The sequence below is a fragment of the Vombatus ursinus genome, unplaced genomic scaffold, assembly GCF_900497805.2.
Source record: "Vombatus ursinus unplaced genomic scaffold, bare-nosed wombat genome assembly UNPS02001287.1, whole genome shotgun sequence".
NCBI lineage: Eukaryota > Metazoa > Chordata > Mammalia > Diprotodontia > Vombatidae > Vombatus > Vombatus ursinus.
In genome coordinates this window covers 983922-1002525 of record NW_020941065.1, presented here as the reverse complement: position 1 = coordinate 1002525, position 18604 = coordinate 983922, and the positions used below count along the sequence as shown (strand labels likewise).

At 42.2% G+C, this 18604-nt stretch overlaps 2 protein-coding genes across 2 annotated transcripts in view; one reads left to right on the top strand and one right to left on the bottom strand.

Moving 5' to 3' along the window:
* OAS3 (2'-5'-oligoadenylate synthetase 3) overlaps window positions 1-2581 on the bottom strand; it is a 33574-nt gene extending 30993 nt beyond the window's left edge. The window contains exons 1-2 of the mRNA XM_027862116.1: window positions 2286-2581; window positions 1707-1995 (exon numbers count right to left, since the gene is read on the bottom strand). Coding sequence (XP_027717917.1) covers window positions 1707-1995; window positions 2286-2462 — 466 coding nt within the window. The 5' untranslated portion in view covers window positions 2463-2581. The remainder of the gene's footprint in view (window positions 1-1706; window positions 1996-2285) is intronic.
* A 972-nt stretch (window positions 2582-3553) lies between these two features.
* On the top strand, window positions 3554-18381 carry LOC114043136 (2'-5'-oligoadenylate synthase 1-like). Its single transcript, XM_027862105.1, is given in 5 exon segments — window positions 3554-3730; window positions 3994-4280; window positions 8336-8516; window positions 11025-11136; window positions 18260-18381. Coding segments are annotated over 5 exon segments (879 nt in total).
* Window positions 18382-18604: the final 223 nt, after the last annotated feature.

Sequence of the window (18604 nt, the reverse complement as noted above, 5' to 3'; positions counted from 1 at the left end):
AACTGTCTGTATAAAAATATGAAATGGATGAACAGGATAAAATGAAAAGAAATATAAAACTTCTTTTTACAAAAAAAAAGAAAGAAAAGATACACACAAATGTAAAATAAAGGTGAAGAGTGGAATTTATTAGGGAAAAGAAAAGGTCAGGTAGTAACCATGAACAGAGGACAAACAAGTATAGTACAGTCTTACATAGATGCATATGAATCTATATGCCTAAGTATGAGTATGATTATAGATATATAAATATATGTATATGTATGTAAGTGTACATATATATGTGTACACATGTATGTATATATGTATATCTTTTTATGTATATATGTGCATAAATGTATGTGTGTGTGTGTGCGCATGTGTCTATGCAGACTTAATTTTAGCCTTCTTGGGTAAGGGAGGGGAGCAAGGGGGGGAAAAGAACAAAGTAAAAAGTGATCAGTGGAGAACAAAAGAAAACTTACAAGGAAGCAAAGAAAAGACGTCCAGCTTGGAACACAATGGTGGTATTTATTTTGTAGGCTTTCTTGAAATGGAAATTTATTGCTATATGTTTTGAATCTTCTCTCACATTTTGCTATGTACATGGCAATGCTTTTTGCTATTTTCTTATTTTTTATTAAAGTTTTATTATTTAAGTTTATAATGTTTCTGTTTCTTTTCTCATTGTGTATTTAAGTTTTAGTATTTATGTTTAAAATAAATTAAGAGAAAAAGAAAAAGTGAAAAAAGAGAGAGATCATCTAGTTTGGGGGTTCTTAAGCTGGGGTCTGTAAAGGTTAAAAATTTTTTTAAAAGAACTATTTCAATCTAACTGGTTTTCTAATTTTATTTTACAGATATAAAAACGTTATTCTGAAAAGGGGTCCATAAGCTTCACTAGACTTATTCTCCCTCTGTTAATTATTTCCAATTTATCCTGTCTACAGCTTATTTGCACATAGTTGTTCTAATGTTGTCTTCCCCATTAGACTATGAGCTTCTTTACAGCTGGAGCTGCTTTTTTACCTTTCTTTGTATCCCCAGTGATTAGTACAGTGCCTGGTTCATAGTAGGTGCTTAATAAATGTATATTGGTTGACTGACTGACTAGACTGATAATGAGATCCAGGACACACAAAACAAACATTTCTGTGCTAAGCACTTTAGAAATGTTAATCTCTTCTAAGTCTCATAGTAACCCTATGGTGTAGATGCTATGATGATCCTCATTTTGCAGATGAGTAAAACTGAAATAAATAGAAGTTAAGTGACTTTCCCAGGATCACACACCCAGCAAGTGTCTGAAGCTAGATTTGAACTCAACTCTTCCTGACTACAGACTTAGTGTTCTATCCACTGGACCACCTAGTGGCTACTCAAGAACCCTTCATTTAGGCCAGTTCCCCAGAGCCTGAGAAAGGCAGTGACTTGCCTGAGGTCACAGTACATAGCAGAGATGGGCTTTGAAGACCTCTTTTCTGATGCTGAATCCAGGGATCTTTTCCCAATGCTACACTCCCCCTGCCCACCCCACGCCCCAGGAGGCAGGAACAGAGACTCTACAGTCCCTTTGTGTGTGGGCCAAGGTGGGAAGCTTCACTGTTGGAAATCAGATGAGGCTGGGGGCTGAGAGAAGGGGGCCTGGGCAGGGTCTGTTCTTCTGGAAGCAGCGTCTCCTCATCCTGGACTGGGGTGACCCAGAAGCCAGGTGGGGGGCTTCTTACCTAAAACATCGAAGGCTGGAAGCACATCGAAGTCCACCCACTGACTGATCTTTTTCGACGTCATCCTGAAGCTGAGCACTCGAGGGTTAGTCCATCTGTTAACCTCAAATTTTACTTGAAACATTCCACCTTGGTCACGCTCAAATTCTTCCAATCGTTTTTTGATTTCCTCAATGAACTCTCCTCGTCGCTCTATCTGGTCCCGATAGCTTTTGAAATCGCTGAGAAATACTACCAGGTCTGCATCGGAGCGGCCTCTCAGGGCTGTGCCTTTGCCAGATGAACCTCCCTGAATGGAGCAGAAACCGAGCAGTGAGATTATCCCTGAAGGAAGAATCCCTTGGCCAGAAGAAGGCAGGAGGGGGCGTGCAAAACCAAGTGCCCCCTCCCTGGACATCCCTCTGCTCTGCTCTGCTCATCCCCATGTTCCAAACCTGGCTTTTAAGGACCATCTCTCCCGCCCCGCCCCCCACACCACCGACAGGACCCTCCCCCTGCCTGGGGCTTCTCTTTTTCCTGAGCCTTCTCCCCCTGCCCAGAGTCTCAGATCAGCAGGTAAAGAAACCAGCCCAAGCTCACCTTCACAGCCTTGGTCACCCGAACTGACTTCCATGTATCTCGGAAACATCTGTTCTTTAGGAAGGAGGAGATGGTGTCGACTGCCCTTCGGACCTCTGTCCGAAAAGTGGTATCAGGCAAGAGATACTCCTCAATGTACCTGTCCAGGTCCCTGGACCGAGTGTCCCAGAGACTCATGGTGTCCACAGCCTGCACTGAGAGAGTGAGGGAAGAGAGAGCTGAATGCCCAGCTGGGGGAGAGCTGCGCTGTCCCTCTGTCTCTTCGTTTGCTCTGCCCCAGGACACTCCTCCCTAAGAGAGCTCCGCCTCTTGATCAGTTTCATTTTCCTGAGCAGGGCTGGACCCTTCGAAGGCTGAGCCCTGGTTTCAGCTGCTACACTCTAGACTGCATTTATTGTTAAATAGTTTAGTTGATACTTTTTGTGTTTGCATGCTAGCTGTTTTTTTTTTTTTTTAAGAAATAATACCCACCCCCACCTCCATATGGGACTCTCTTGTAACAAGGAAAAAAGGAAGTGCCTATGCCTCTTGGTGATCTTTAAAAGACAGTGGTACAGGGGCAGCTAGGTGGCGCAGTGGATAGAGCACCGGCCCTGAAGTCAGGAGGACCTGAGTTCAAATTCGGCTTCAGACTAAACACTTGACACTTACTAGCTCTGTGACCCTGGACAAGTTACTTAACCCCAATTGCCTTAAAACACACACACACACACACACACACACACACACACACACACACACCCCCCAAGTATAGACTCTAGGAACTGATACCCAAGAGGGCAGGCGCTGTCCAGCACCAGGTAGAGCTGCTGTGGTTTTAGGGGAAACCAGGAAAACAGAGCATTTTCAGTGAGATGCAGATGACAGAAAAACCAATGATGGTTCTCAAGAACTGCTTATGAGACATCTCTACCCTCTTCTGGCAGAGAGGAGGAATAGGGTAGAATTTCTCCACATCCTCAGAAAATTTTTTTAAGAGTTGTTTTTGCTTGATTGTTTTTCTTTGTTACAAAAGAGGGTTCTATCTGAACCCTCTTTTAATAACTTTTTAAGAGCTGTGGGGTTATTATTTCCAAAAATACTAGAATCCAGCCCAGGGTCCAGCCCTGCTCAGGAAAATGAAACTGATCCAAGAGGCAGAGCTTTCTTAGGGGGGAATGTCCTGGGGCAGAGCAAAGGGAAAGACAGGGACAGAACAGTGAGGCTCTCAGCCAGCTGGATGTTGAGCTTTCATTTCCCTTACTCCCTCAATGCAGGCTGGGGATATCATGAGACTCTGGGATACTCAGGCCAAGGACCTGGACAGGTACCTTGAGGTGTATCTCTTGCCTGATACTACTTTCCAGACAGAGGTACAAAGTGCAGTCAACACCATCTCTTCCGTCCTAAAGAACAGGTATTTCTGAGATACAGGGAGGCCAGTTTGGTTGACTAAGGCTGTGAAGGCGAGCATAGGGCTGATTTCTTTACCTGCTGAGCTGAGAATTGGGATGGGGAAAAGGCTCAGGAAAGAGGCAGGAAGGCAGGAAGAGGATCCTGGGTGGGGGAGGGGATCCTTAAAAGCCAGGTTTGGAACACAGGGATGAGCAGAGCAGAGGGACATCCAGGGAAGGGGCAGTTGGCTTTCCATGTCCTTTCCTACTTTTTTTATGGCCAAGGAATTCTTCCTTCAGGGATAATTTCACTGCTCAGTTTCTGCTCCATTCAGGGAGGTTCATCTGGTAAAGGCACAGCCCTGAGAGGCCGCTCTGATGCAGACCTGGCAGTATTTCTCAGTGATCTCAAAAGCTATCAGGAACAGATAGACCGACGAGGAGAGTTCATTGAGGAAATCAAAAAACAGTTGGAACAATGTGAGCATGACCAAGGTGGAATGTTTCAAGTAAAATTTGAGGTTAACAAAGGGACTAACCCTCAAGTGCTCAGCTTCAGGATGACGTCGAAAAAGATCAGTCAGTGGGTGGACTTCAATGTGCTTCCAGCCTTAGATGTTCTAGGTGAGAAGCCCCCCACCTGGCTTCTGGGTCACCTCAGTCCAGAAAGAGGAGACCCTGCTTTCAGAAGAACAAACTCTGCCCAAGCCCCCTTCTCTGAGCCCCAACCTCAGCTGATTTCTACCAAGTCTGTTAACAAACATTTATTAAGTACTTACTAGGTACCAGGCACTGTGCCAAACTCTGGCAATCCAAAGAAAGGTTAAAAAACTAGTCCATCCCAAGGAGCTTACAGCCTAATGGGGGAGACAACCTATAAACAAATAAGTCCGTATGTACAGACAGGATACACACACACATACAGGATAAATTAGAGATAATCAGTAGAGGGAAGGCACTCGAATTAAAAAAGATTGGGAAAGGCTTCCTGTAGAAGGTGAGATTTTAGCTGGTACTTGAAGGAAGCCAGGCAAGCCTGGAGGCAGAAATGAGGAAGGAAAACATTGTAGGCGTGGGGGACAGCCAGAGAAAATGCTTGGAGTTGGGAGATGAACTATCTCATTTGAGAAACAGCAAGGACTGGGTCATACCGAGTCATAGAGCACATGGCAGGGGAGTGTAAGAACACTGTGTGTGGGGGGGAAGAGTTATGAAGGGATTTGAATGCCAAGCCGAAGACTTTATACTTGATCCTGGAGGAGATAGGCTGCCACTGGAGTCTCTTCAGTAGATTGAATTTAGGAGGATGGACTGGATTGGAGAGAGACCTGCAGAAGGGAATCCAACCAGCAGACTATTGCAATAGTCCAGGTCATGAGGGGCTTCATTAGGGTGATGGAAGTGTCTGTCAGAGAAGAGAAGGGAGAATCCAGGAGACATGCTGTGAAGGGAACATCAGAAGTCTTTTATGACATGTTGAAATGGAGGGGGAAGAGTTAGGAGTGGGAAATGACCCTTAGGTTTCGAGCCTGCATGACTGGGATGATGGTGTGACCCTTGATAGTAATAGGGAGATTGGGAAGAGAGAAGATTTGGAAGGAAAGATGAGTTCACTTTTGGAAATGTTGAGTTTAAGATGACTATAGGCCATCCAGTTTGATATAGCTGAATGGCAGACTGTAGGTCAGCAGAGAGGTTAGGGATGAATTAGTAGGTTTGAGAATCAGCATAGAGATGAAAACTAAATCCATGGGAGCTGATCAAATCAGAGCTTCTCCTGTTGGACCCCACACCCAAGAGCTGTGGAGTTTCCGTTTTCTGGAATTTTTTTCATACTGGAGTTTCTGTTTCTTTTTCAGACTGGGGCCAGTGCATTGTAGGAGAAAGACAGAAGACACCTGAAGCTGTGGGTGACCAGGATAGTGAGAAGACAAGGACACAGTACATGTAGGTCACCTGATGGAACTGGAACTTTGTGGTGAGAAGAATCAGGGGATATGATAAGAAGCTTCAAGTATTTAATGGAATTCAAGGGGGAAAAGTGATTGAACTGGAAGAGCTTGGCCCTAGAGGGAAGAAGTAGTATGTCAGGAAGAATTTCCTAATAATTACAGCAATTTAAATGTTGAATGGGTTGCCTCATTAGAAGTCTTTAAGCAAAGGTTAAGTGGTTACTGGATAGATTGATGGTACCTAGCTAGATGATAAGTAGATGGTTAAATAAAGAATTTCTTAAGTGTGCCAAACACTATGCTAAGCACTAGGGGTACAAAGACAAGTAAGAGAGATAGCTCCTGCCCTCAAGTCACTTACATTCTAATGGAGGAAGATAACACTTAAGAGGGTGGGCTAGAAAGTGGGGCTGGCCTTGGTAACATGGGTATGGAGATGTTTGGGCAAAGGTGCTGAGGCCTATTTCTGACCAAGATAAGGCAAAAGCTCCTATCCACACCCAGAGGCAGAATTCAAGGTTCCCTTAGGAGGAAGATAAAGAAGATGAGGAAGATGGACAGAACTCCTTTGGGATGGTGTGGAAATGCTGAGGTGTTGAGGAAGGAATTCTTTGACAGAAATAGATTGGGCTAGAGGGAGTCTCAGTTTCTTCTGAGTTTCTATGCTTCCTTGAAGATAACAAGAATGATCAGAATCTAACAATGAAGACGCAGAGGCAATTAGCAATTTTGGGGTCTAGCCAAGTAATGTGGAGGGGAGGGTGGCTCAGCTAGGGTGCAGGTACAACACAGTGGGGTTGAAAGAGGTGGAAGCACATCCCAGAACCCTGTGACATTTAAGGGTTTGGGGGGAAATGGGGACTGAGACCAAGGTTGTAGTCATTGGGAAGAGAAAGGATGTCCCAGGAATATATATCTGAGGATAGTTGGCAACTGGAGGAGGTCAGCCCTGGTCAGGGAGAAAGTCAACTCAGGATGAGTCTGCAATTACTGATTTGAACTCAGGTCTTCCTGACTCCAGGTGTGGCGCTCCATCCACTGCACCACCTAGCTGCTAGAGAAAGAAAGACTGCAGCATTTCATCACATAACTGCTGCACCCTGGTTTTTGTTTTTGGTTTTTCAGTCCAAAAATTGGTTTATAATATTTCATTGCATAATCATCACATGGTATAATTCTGTTTGTCGTGCTGCTTGAAAGGTAAACAGTAGCAATATATTCACCATGGGCATATGGATATGCATTTATCTCTCACTCACTGCCAGCCAGGAGCCTAGAATTCTCAGCGCACACACATTTTCAGTATATTTCCTAAAAATGACTTGCGAGGTTTGTTTACAGCAATGCAGTATTAATGGTATTGTCACTCAACCCAATGAAGAGCCATAGGTGTGCAAGGCGAGCAGGTGGGGAGGTCAAGCTGCCATGAGTAAGTCATGTGATGTGGTAAGACTTGCATCTTCCCAATTTTAGCATACATTCAAGAGTATTCTGTGCATCCTAATCTTGCACCAAAGACAGTTTAGTAATAAATAATTTTAAGTAATACTGGCACAGTTTTTTTTAAGCTTCACATAATGGTCACACCCCACTTTTTTGCAAAAAAATTTGGTACAAAATCTGCAACAATTATGTGGTGAAATACAGTAGGTCATGGAAAATGAGTAGATCAAGGAAGTGGGGTGGTTAGAGTATTTGAGATGGCATTTCTGAAGCCTCTTCCCTTTATTTATTTTATATTATATATTTTATTTACATATTATACATTAATATTATATATATCATGTATGCACCTAGTTGTTTGCTTGTTGTCTCTTCCTTTGGAATATAAGCTCCCTGAGGGCAAGGATAGTGTTTTTGCCTTTCTTTATGCCCCTAGCACATAGCCCAGTTCCTGGCCCAGAACAAGAACTTAAGCACGTGCTTCTTGACCAACTGACTCGTAATGAATACTTTATATCAGACATAAATGTTTCCAAAGTGTTTTACAGACTCTGTCTCATTGGTGTCTCACAAGCTGTGAGGTGGCTACTAGGAGCATTATGAATCCCTTTTTCTTGGAAGAGGGATCTGAGGTTCAGAGAGGTCATCACTTGCCTAAGGTCAACCCAAGAAGCAATAGAGGGGTTGGAGCCCAGTTTTTCCTGTCACTAAGGCCTACAAGCTGTCCTCTTTGCTCTGGCTAGGCTGGTTTTCTCAGTATCTCATTGCCATGCCTCACTCATCTCCACTTACATGCCCTCATTCATGCTCTCCCCTCTGTCTAAAATGCTGTCCTCCTTTCTAAACCCAACCCAGTTTGAGCCCTCCCTCTTTTGTGAAGTCTACCCTACCAACTACTCTTCTTGCCCCAGACCAACTCATCTCTCCCTCCCCTGCCCTCATCACAGATGCCTCACCTAGTCATTACCATGTATGAGAGGCAGTATAGTAGAAACAGAACAGGACCAAGCATCTGGGGTCTAAGGTTCAAATCTCGCCTTAGATACTGCATGACCCCTGGGCAAATCAACCCACCTCTCATACACTCAATTTCCAGATCTGTAACATGGGTTCATTTATCATTGTACTACCTACTTCTTAGGTCTAAGGTTAAAAAAAAATGCTTTTCAAGAGATGGAACATTTCTAGGACGGGGCCTGACTTCTGCTCCTTTTCTCACATGAGCCCAACACAGAGCAGATGTTGAAAAAACACTGACTGAATTGAGTTGGTTTTCCCTAACGGGCCAACTGACCAGAGACTTAAGAAAACCTGACCCACAAGTCTATATTGATCTCATAAGCAAATCCCAGAAAGCAGGAGAATTTTCCACCTGCTTCACAGAATTACAGAAGCGCTTCCTCAGCCATTGTTGCACCAAGCTCAAAAATCTGATCCAATTGGTGAAACATTGGTACAAAATGGTAGGAATTTTCTTGGTTACCCAAGGTGGGATCTGTGGGCCCCCATGGCCTCACTACTGCCTTTCTCCTGTGGTGATTGCCCAGCATGTCCACCATCTGGGCAGTTCCAATGGTTTCCTCATTGGCCTCCTTGCCTCTAGTTCATCCTTGTCTCAGCTGCCAAAGGGTTCTTTTTTTTTTTCTTTTTTTTTTTTAGGCAATTGGGGTTAAGTGACTTGCCCAGGGTCACACAGCTAGTAAGTGTCAGGTGTTTGGTCTGAGGCCGGATTTGAACTCAGGTATTCCTGACTTCAGGGCTGGTGCTCTATCCACTGCGCCACCTAGCTGCCCCATTGAAAATTCACCATATTAGCTAGACTCTTAAGGAATCTGAGCATCTGTGAACTATTGGCTAAATTGTGAAAATCTGCCCAGTGGCTAGATTCTAAGAATCAGAGCCCAAAGGGTTCTTAAAGTACACCTCTGACCCAGTTATCATCCCTCCTGCTGCCCATTCAATAAACTTCAGCAATTTCCCATTACTTCTAGGAGCAAATATAAAATCTTTTCTTTGGTCCTTTGCCATTGGGACCCTTCCTACCTTTCCTGACTTCTTACGTTTTGCTCTCTTTTGAGTTCTAGCCAAAATCCCACCTTCTACAGGAAGCCTTCCCTGATCCCTCATAAATGAGCTAGGTTGGGCTGGACTGTCTCTAATACCTTGGCTAGGGCAAATTTCCAGTTAGGTTTCTCTTCAAACAGAAGAAAGCTGGATCTGTGTAAACACAGGTACGAGAGGCAGGGTGCCCCTCCCCCTAAGGGTCAGCAAAGCTTCCAAGCTGATGGCTCCAGGCTCCTGAATTTCCATCAAAAAAACTATAAATCAAGACCTGGTTTGTAGCTCTTGCCAATTTCTGAGGCGTAAATGCCCACACAGGCAATTTAACTTCAAGGAGCCCATTGGAATGGTCTCTAGCATACCCAGGGCTGTTTGCTTTTTTTTCCTGGAACTCTTGTCTTCCAATTTAGATTGTACCTCAGAGACTGTGCTGTAGTGAAGAAAGTGCCAGGCTCAGTCAGGAGACCAGGATTGAGGGATGTAACTTGGCATGTTTGTGTCTAGGACAAGCGACATGAAACAGGCAGGGGAGGGGAGACCCTAGTAAGGTGTGTGGTATGTTTCAGCAAGGCACCATTGCAGGGATAGGGTTGGGGTTCAGTTGCAGGGCTGAAGAAGGCATTTTACATGCTATCCAGTCCAACCACTTCATTTTACACATAAGGAAACTGAGACTCGGAGACCTAAAAAGATTTGCTCACACTCTGGATCTGAAGCACAACTCAAACCCAGGCTTTTCTGAGACCCAAATTCCTTCTCTCATCTTAATTCGGTGTTAATTCAGCTGTTTCTATCATTGCTGAAGGACTGACCACGCTGTCGTCCAGTTTTCTACTCATTGGTGACAAAAACCTGTCTCCCTGTTTTAGTTGTAGGGACCTGGGATTTAGTTCCAGCTCCACCATTCCCTCCCTTCCTGGGCCTTGGCTTCTTTCTCTGTAAGATGGGATTACCACGTGCTTTACCTGCATCAGAGGGCTTGTTATTAAGATTAGATGTGATGCTATATGCTGTGGCTCTGCAACTATAGTGAGCTATGGTGCAGTCAGCTATTAATATGATTATAATAGTCTAAGAGAGGCAGTGTGACTTAGTGGATAGAGAACCAGACCTTTCCCTCCAAACCCCCTGCCACCCCAGTCCTGCCTTTCACACATTCTGGCTGTGGGCTGCTGAGCAGGTCAGTGCTGTAGGCAGCTCTAAGACGAGGGTTCTTAAGCTGGGGCCCAGGCACTTGTGTATGTGTGTGTGTGTGTGTGTGTGTTTTAACACAAGTTTTGAATCAGTTTCCAGCTATTCTTAAAACTGTACTAAAGTTTTTGGGACACCCTGTAGTTTTGATAACTGTAATTCAATAGATTATTTTACACATTTAAAAACATTCTTCTGAGAAGGGGTCTATAATTCTTCACCAGGCTCCCAGAGGAGTCCAGGACCCAGAGAATGTTAAGAACTCTTGTCTTAAGACTCTTAAGTCTCAGAGGTGGTGCTGACCTACATTGGTAGAGGGAATTTCCTCACCTGGGAGTTCCCTATTCCATTGAAATCACAGGTTCAGTCCTTATCCCTGTAATAGTTTCAGCTTTTGAATATAAATGTGCATAGGGGGAGGAGGGTAGAGGGGACAACTGTGCTAGAAAAACCAGGGAAACATTCCCATTAGTTATTCTTCTGCCCTAAGTGCTTGATTCATCATGATAGGAGCCCAGCTCACCTTTATGCACATCAGTCAGTCACTAAACATTAATGAAGCTCCTACTATGTGCCAGGCACATCTAGAGAGGGAAAGGTCTAGAGCAAATATCTTCTTGGCTTGGTGATCTGGGAGGAATCTCTTCCTTAGCCTCAACTCTCTGCCCTCCCTTTTAGGCCAGTGATCCTGGACCCAACTGACCCAACTGGTGACATAGGAGGTGGAAGTCGATGGCATTGGGACAGACTGGCACAAGAAGCTCACCTATGGTCATCTACCCCATGTTTTCAAAACTGAGATGGGAGCTGGTGTAGCCATGGAACATGCTGGTGAGTGAGAGTCTTTTCTGGTGTGTGTGTGTGTGTGTGTGTGTGTGTGTGTGTGTGTGTGCGTGCACATGTGTGAATGTGAGAGAAAGGGAGGGAGAGAGAGAGAGAGAGAGAGAGAGAGAGAGAGAGAGAGAGAGAGAGAGAGAGAGAGAAAGACATACCCCCAGGAAGGGGCCCCATGCACTCAGGCAGACTTTGCTTCTGCACAGCATGCCTCCTGCTCCTCCACCCCCAGACTCATGGTCATCTGAAGTTGGAATCTGGAGGTCTACTCCTGATCTGACCTGATTCCAGCTGTGCCCTGACCATCACAGGCTCCCATGAGACTGGCACTTCCCATGATCTTTGGGATTTGGAAGAGTTCTAAGGTGTCCTTCTCGATTCCACATCTGTTACCCTAAACTGGACCCCAGCATGGTTTCATCCCTTCCCTTACCCCTTTTTGGTCCATCTCCAGGAAGACCACTTTCCACAGAACCTTTTAATTAAGCAGTGGAGTCCTGAGATATGTGCAGAACCAAGACACACACACACACACACACACACACACACACACACACGGAGTGTTTTGTCCCCCAGAGCTGAACAGTGTACTCCCACTGGGTACAACTCCCACAGTGGGCCCTGGGGTAGTGACTTCCCAGGACCTGTTAGTGACCTTGGCTTCATTAGAAAATCCTACAGCCTTTTCTTTTCTCTTTTTTATTTATTTATTTTGATTTATCAATAATCACTTCCATATGCTTTTGAGTTTAAAATCTTTCTCCCCATTCCTCCCCACCACCCTTCCTAAGATGGCGCATAATCTGATATAGGCTATACATTTACATTCATATTAAACATATTTTCACATTAGTGATGTTGTAAGTAGAAATTAAAACCAATAGGAGTAACCATCAGAAAGAGGAAACAAAACTCAACAGAAGAGAAAAAAAATAGCAATTGGGCTTCCATAGTTCTTTCTTTGGGTGTGGATAGCATTTTCCATCACAAGGCCTCTAGAGATATCTTAGATCCTTGTATTGACAGGAAGGGTTAAGTTTATCAATATTAGTCATCACACAATGTGTGATGGGCCCTGTTGAGCTTTTACTATCCCCATTTGATAGATATGGCAACTGAAGCCCAGGGAAGGTCAATGTCTTGAGTAAGTCAGTGGGAGAAGTGGGACTAGAATTCAGGTCTCTATACTTCCGACCTGGGCATCTCTCCACTTGACTTCCCCATCTCATTGCCAGAACCCAGAGGGACAAGTACCCAGGAAGTCCCTTTCACCCTCCAGGTGCTTCCACATCAAGAGCAGGCAGTCTTTCTAATGCAAATGTGCTTATCTTCTGGTTTCAGGTGGAGCAGGCCCTGGAAGCCAGCAAGGTCTTGAACCTCATGAATGAGCCATAGCTATAGGCAGAATGCATCCTATTTTATGTGCAATGCTTAGTACCCTACAATCACCACCATCATGGGTTTAGTGATGTTTGTTGCCTCTGGAACATATTTTTGGATTGGTCAAGAAAATGCCAATGTGACCCTGTATGACTATGGAGGGATAGTGTTGACATGAGAAAGTACACATTCTTCCTTCTTTCTTCAAGAGAGACACATGGAGTTCCAGACTCTCTTAGAGTAGAGACCCATTGAGAAAGTGAAAAGATTTTGCAAGTGACAGGTGTGTAAAGGAAACTAGCTCCTCCATGTGTCCCTGATTTTGAACTTGCCTCCCTATGCTTTTGGAAATTTCCCTTTATTTGAGGTTGGGTGCTTTCTTAAAGATCTTAATGATCTTGTTCCTAGTGTAAGAGCTTATTCATTGTATATATTTTCTGGCACATTTAAATCTGTATTTCTTTCCTGATTTCTGTTTTCTGTTTACCATAAACAGATTTATTAGCTATTCCATAATTGTGACCATCTTTTGTGTAACTAACATTTGATGGAAGGGTGCCAAGCCAGTAGATATAAAGTTGGGGTACCTTTTAATGGATAGGAACCAGGGAAGTTAGTAGCATTTTAAATCTAAAAATCTTGCCCCTAGATTTATTTAGTATTTTTTAATTTAGTAATTATTTTACTAATTTAGTAATTTTAATAATTTAGTAATTAATTTACTAATTATTTAGTAGTATTTAAAGAGGAGCAGTTTCAGATAATTCTAGTCCAGTATTCTTTCTCTCAGAGGAGAATGGAGTGGCCAGCCTCATGGCCCTTCTCCTGAACCCTTCTAGGCTTGAAACAGAAATGTGAAGCAACTTCCTCAGGGACAAAGGAGTGAGCAGGAACTTACTTTGATTAGTGAGGAAGGGGACAGAGGAGGAAGTTTAGGTTTGTTAGGCAATGTATGAGTTCCGTAGCACCTAGGTAGTACAATAGATAGAGCTGAGCCTGAAGTCAGAAAGACTCATCTACCTGAGTTCTAATCTGGTCTCAGGCACTTCCTAGCTGTGTGACTCTGGGCAAGTCACATAACCCTGTTTGCCTCAGTTTCCTCATCTGTAAAATGAGCTGGAGCAGGAAATGGCAAACCACTCCAGTATCTTTACCAAGAAGATTCCAAATGGAGTCATGAAGAGTTGGAAATGACTGAAAAATAGCTGAACAAGTATGAGTTCCACCGTCATCCTTACCTTTCCTAAGTCAGTTTTCTCCTCTCCCCATCTCAAACCTGAATTATCAGACTGGCCCATATTTAACTTCCAGATTTAGTTTGGTTTGATTTGTTTCTCCTTTGAGGCTGAACCTGTGTTTTCACTAGTATAGGGAAATTCCAGTGAGGATTGGTTTGGTGTCTGCTCTCCAGCTTGGGGCTTTAAAGTTGTCTGGGAGCATTCAGAGGTTCAGTCTCTCACCCAGGGTCACACATACCTAGGAGGTGGTACCTGAGTCTAGGTTTTCTGAACTTAAGGCAACATCTCTATGCTACATTGTGGCCCACACCCTAGTTCTATTCTAGACCCTAAAAAACCAGGAGAGTCCTCAAGCACTCATTCTGAGTCTTTGCTTATCCACAACCTCCTCAGATCTCAGACTCCCAAGTTAGAACCTTTGAGATCACTTTACACTGGTGAGTTGGGAACCACCTTCTCTCAGGGTGCAAAAATGGGTACAGAGTCAATATCTTTTATTTTCCTGGTCTTCCACCTGGAAGAGGGACAATGGAAATGGTCAGTGACTGAAAGGCCAGGAGCAAGAAGATAGAGGAGAAAGTCTTTGGTTAATGAGAGCTGTAAAATTAGCAAACATGCAAATTGTTATTCTTTTGGTTTGTTTTGTTGTTTAATTAATTTATTTTGAATTATCAACAATCACTTCCATAAGCTTTTGAGTTTTAAATTTTTCCCCCTCCCTCCCCTCCCTCCCCAAGATGGCGCCCAATCTGATGTAGGCTATATATATACATTCCTATTAAACATATTTTCACATGAGTGATATTGTAAGGAAGAATTAGAACCAATAGGAAGAACCACCAGAAAGAAGAAATAAAACACAACAGAAGAAAAAAATAGCAAATAGTAGGCTTCGATCTGCATTCAAACTCCATAGTTCTTTCTTCTTTGTGGATAGCATTTTCCATCGTAAGACTTTTGGAGGTGTCTTAGATCCTTGCATTGATGAGAAAATCTAAGTCTATCAAAGTTAGTCATCACACAACATGGCTGTTACTGTGTACAACATTCTCGTGGTTCTGCTTACTTCACTCAGCATCAGTTCATACAAGTCTTTCCAGGTTTTTCTGAAGTCTGCTTGCTCATCATTTCTTATAGCACAATAGTATTCCATTACATTCATATACCACAACTTGTTCAGCCATTCCCCAATTGATGGGTGTCCTCTCAATTTCCAGTTCTTTGCCACCACAAAAAGGGCTGCTATAAATATTTTTGTACGTGTGGATCCTTTTCCCATTTGTATGATCTTTCTGGGGTATAACCCTAGAAGTGCTATTGCTGGGTCAAAGGTGCAAATTGTTATTCTTGTCAGGGATATTAGCCTCTGATTGATCCTGAGCCAGAATTTATATCTTACATCTATAGAGCTGATGGAGACAGCATGACACAGTGAGTGGCATTCTGGTCTTGGAGTTAGGAAGACTTGAGTCCAAATTCTGACTCTGGCATTTATTAGCTGTGTGATTCACTAGCCCACTATCCAATCCTTTTCACCCCTCCTCAAGCCTCCCATGGCTCCCCCTCTTCCTACTTTCTCAGCTGAGAACCTTGCCTCATATATGATTTATATATATATATATACATATATGCACATACATTAATTGTCTAACCCTTAACTGAGAAATTTGATACAAATATTTTCCCCACTCAACTGCCTTTATTCTTATCCTAGATGCATTAATTTTATTTTTGCAGATGTTTTTCAGTTTCATGTAACCAAAGTTACCCCTTTATCTTTTATAACTGCCTCTATCCCTTGTTTGGTTAAGAATTCACCTCCTGGGCAAGCAACTAAAAAAAAAACTAGAAAAAGAACACATTAAAAACCCTCTATTAAATGCCACATTGGAAATACTAAAAATCAAAGGAGAGATTAATAAAATTGAAAGTAAGAAAACCACTGAACTAATACATAACACTAGGAGCTGACTTTATGGGGAAAAAACCACAACAATAAACTAGATAACCTACTGATTAATTTGATTAAAAAGAAGATCGAAGTACTGGTATCAAAAATGAAAAGGGTAAATTCACCACCAATGAAGAGGAAATTAAAGCAATTGTTAGGAGCTATTTTGCCCAATTATATTCCAATAAATCTGGGAATCTAAGTGAAATGGATGAATATTTACAAAAAATATAAATTACCCAGATTAACAGAAGAGAAAATAGAACACATCAATAACCCTATCTTAGTAAAAGAAATTAAACAAGCCATCAATGAGTTCCCAAAGAAAAAAACCCCAGGACCAAATGATTTCACAAGTGAATTCTACCAAACATTTAAAGAACAATTAATTTCAATACTGTATGACCTATTTGGGAAAATAGGTAAAGAAGGAGTCCTACCAAATTCCTTTTATGACACAAATGTGGTGCTGATACCTAAACCAAGAAGAGTGAAAGCAGAAAAATAAAACTATAGACCAATTTCCCTAATGACTATTGATGCAAAAAATTTTAAATAAAATCCTAGCAAGGAGATTACAACATTATATCACAAAGATATCACTACCACCAGGTGGGATTTATAGTAGGAAAACTATAAGCGTAATTGACCACATCAATAACAAAACCAACAACAATTATATAATTATCTCAGTAGATGCAGAAAAATATTTTGACAATATACAACACTCATTCCTATTTTTATACAAATAAAGTCATATTTAAATAATTGGAGAAATATTAATTGTTCGTGGGTGGGCTGAGCTAATAACACACGTGATAATTCTACCTAAATCAGTGTCATCTCAATTAAAACAAATTATTTTATTGGGCTAGAAAAAATAACAAAATTCATTTGGAAGGACAAAAGGTCAAGAATATCAAAGGAATTAGTGAAAAAAAAATGTAAAGGAAGGAGGTCTATCAGTACCAGATCTTAAACTACATTTTAAGTTGGTAATTAACAAAACTATTTGGTACTGGCTAAAAAATAGAAAGGTGGATCAGTGGAATGGAGCAGATATACAATACATATTAGTAAATTATTATAGTAATCTTGTGTTTGATAAATATAAAGATTTAAGCTTTTGGGATAAGAATTCCCTATTTGGTAAAAAAAAAATTGTTGGGAAAGTTGGAAAGCAGTCTGACAGAAACTAGACCAATATCTCATACCATTTACCAAAGTAAGGTCAAAATGGATACATGACTTAGACATATAGGGAGATATCATACAAAAAGGAGAAGAACATAGACTATATCACCTATCAGATTTGTGGGTAGGAGAACTTATGAAGAAACAAGAGATAGAGAATGTTGTGAGATGTAAAATGGAAAATTTTGACTACATTAGATTTTAAAAGATTTTGTACAAATAAAACCAATGTAGCCAAGATTAGAAGGAAAGCAGAAAATGAGGAGGGAAACTTTTATAGACAGTTTCTTGCATAAAGGTCTCATATCTCAAATATATAGAGAACTTTGTCAAATTTATAATATGAGTCATTACCCAATTTTGATATATGGTACAAGGATATGAAGAAGCAGTTTTTGGAAGAAGAAATCAAAGCTCCATATAGTCTAATGAAAAAATGCTCAAAATTATTATTGATTAGAAAAATGCAAATTAAAGCAACTTTGAGATACCATCTCACACTGATCAGATTGGCTAAAATGATAGAAGGGGAAAATGACAAAAGTTGAAAGAGATGTTGTGTTTGTCCTTTGTTCTCGAAGGGGACCATGACATCAGGGAGATGATGACATGACTTGCTGTTGACTTTTATTTGAGTGAGGGAGGGCTGTGCAAGGTCACCAGCCTCACTTTCTCCTCCAGAGCCATCTGGCTCCAGTGGCCAGATAGTTGTCAGGATGACTCCAGATGACTTAGGATGCAATGGGAGACCCTGGCCCTTTTGAGCTAAGGTCTTTTCAGGTTTTCACTTTGAATGAGGTAATGCCCATTCAGTGAATAGGCCTCTTTAAGAAGAGTCAAGGGATGGACCCTTCAATAAAAAAAAATCAAACTCGGAGGGGAAGACCCTCAGGTTTGCTGGCCAAAAGAGAAACAGTTACTATTTACATTCACTCTGAGTCAGGAGGGCCCAAAAAATAGCCATTAAGTGGTGCTTGGGTAGGGACCTATTGTTGTCCAATCTATGAGCTCCAGAGTGAATTGGGTTTAAGGTTTAGTCTTTGAGAAAGAGATCTGGCTAGGATCCAGCTACTAACATTTAACTAGCACTTTCAGGTTTGCAAAGTACTTTCTATTATCTCTTTTGAGTCTTACAATTCTGTCAGGTACACCCTATTGGTATCCCCATTTACCCCTTGGAGGAGAGCACGGAGAAAAATAAAAGGCATGTTAGCTCTGCTCTTCCAGTAAGATGCAGATTTGATTTATTAAATCAGATTGGTCACAAACCTAGATGGCAAAGGCTTACTCCCCAGTCTCCCCCTACCCAGTAGACTCCCTCTCAGAGACTGATAACCTTTGATGTGTGCACCCACAGATTGTGCAAAGGCAGGAGTCCAATGGTGCGTGCATACACCCATGCACATGCCCCAGCCTCCCAGGAGTGGATACCAGGAGGAAAACAGCACCGACTCTGACAAATTGCCAGTCTTGTTTTAGGCCAATGACAGTTTGCTCTTCACATCTCTTTGTGTATGTAGATACCATTATCCATCCTTCTCCTTAGACCCACAACAGAGTAAATTCTGCTCCAGGCTTCTTTCATTCCTGACTTCAACTAGCAGTGACTATGGTGTGTTAGGAGGTAGCTAGATGGCATAATGGTTAGGTGCTGGACTTGGAATCAACAAAACCTGATTTCAGATCCTGTCTCAGACACTAG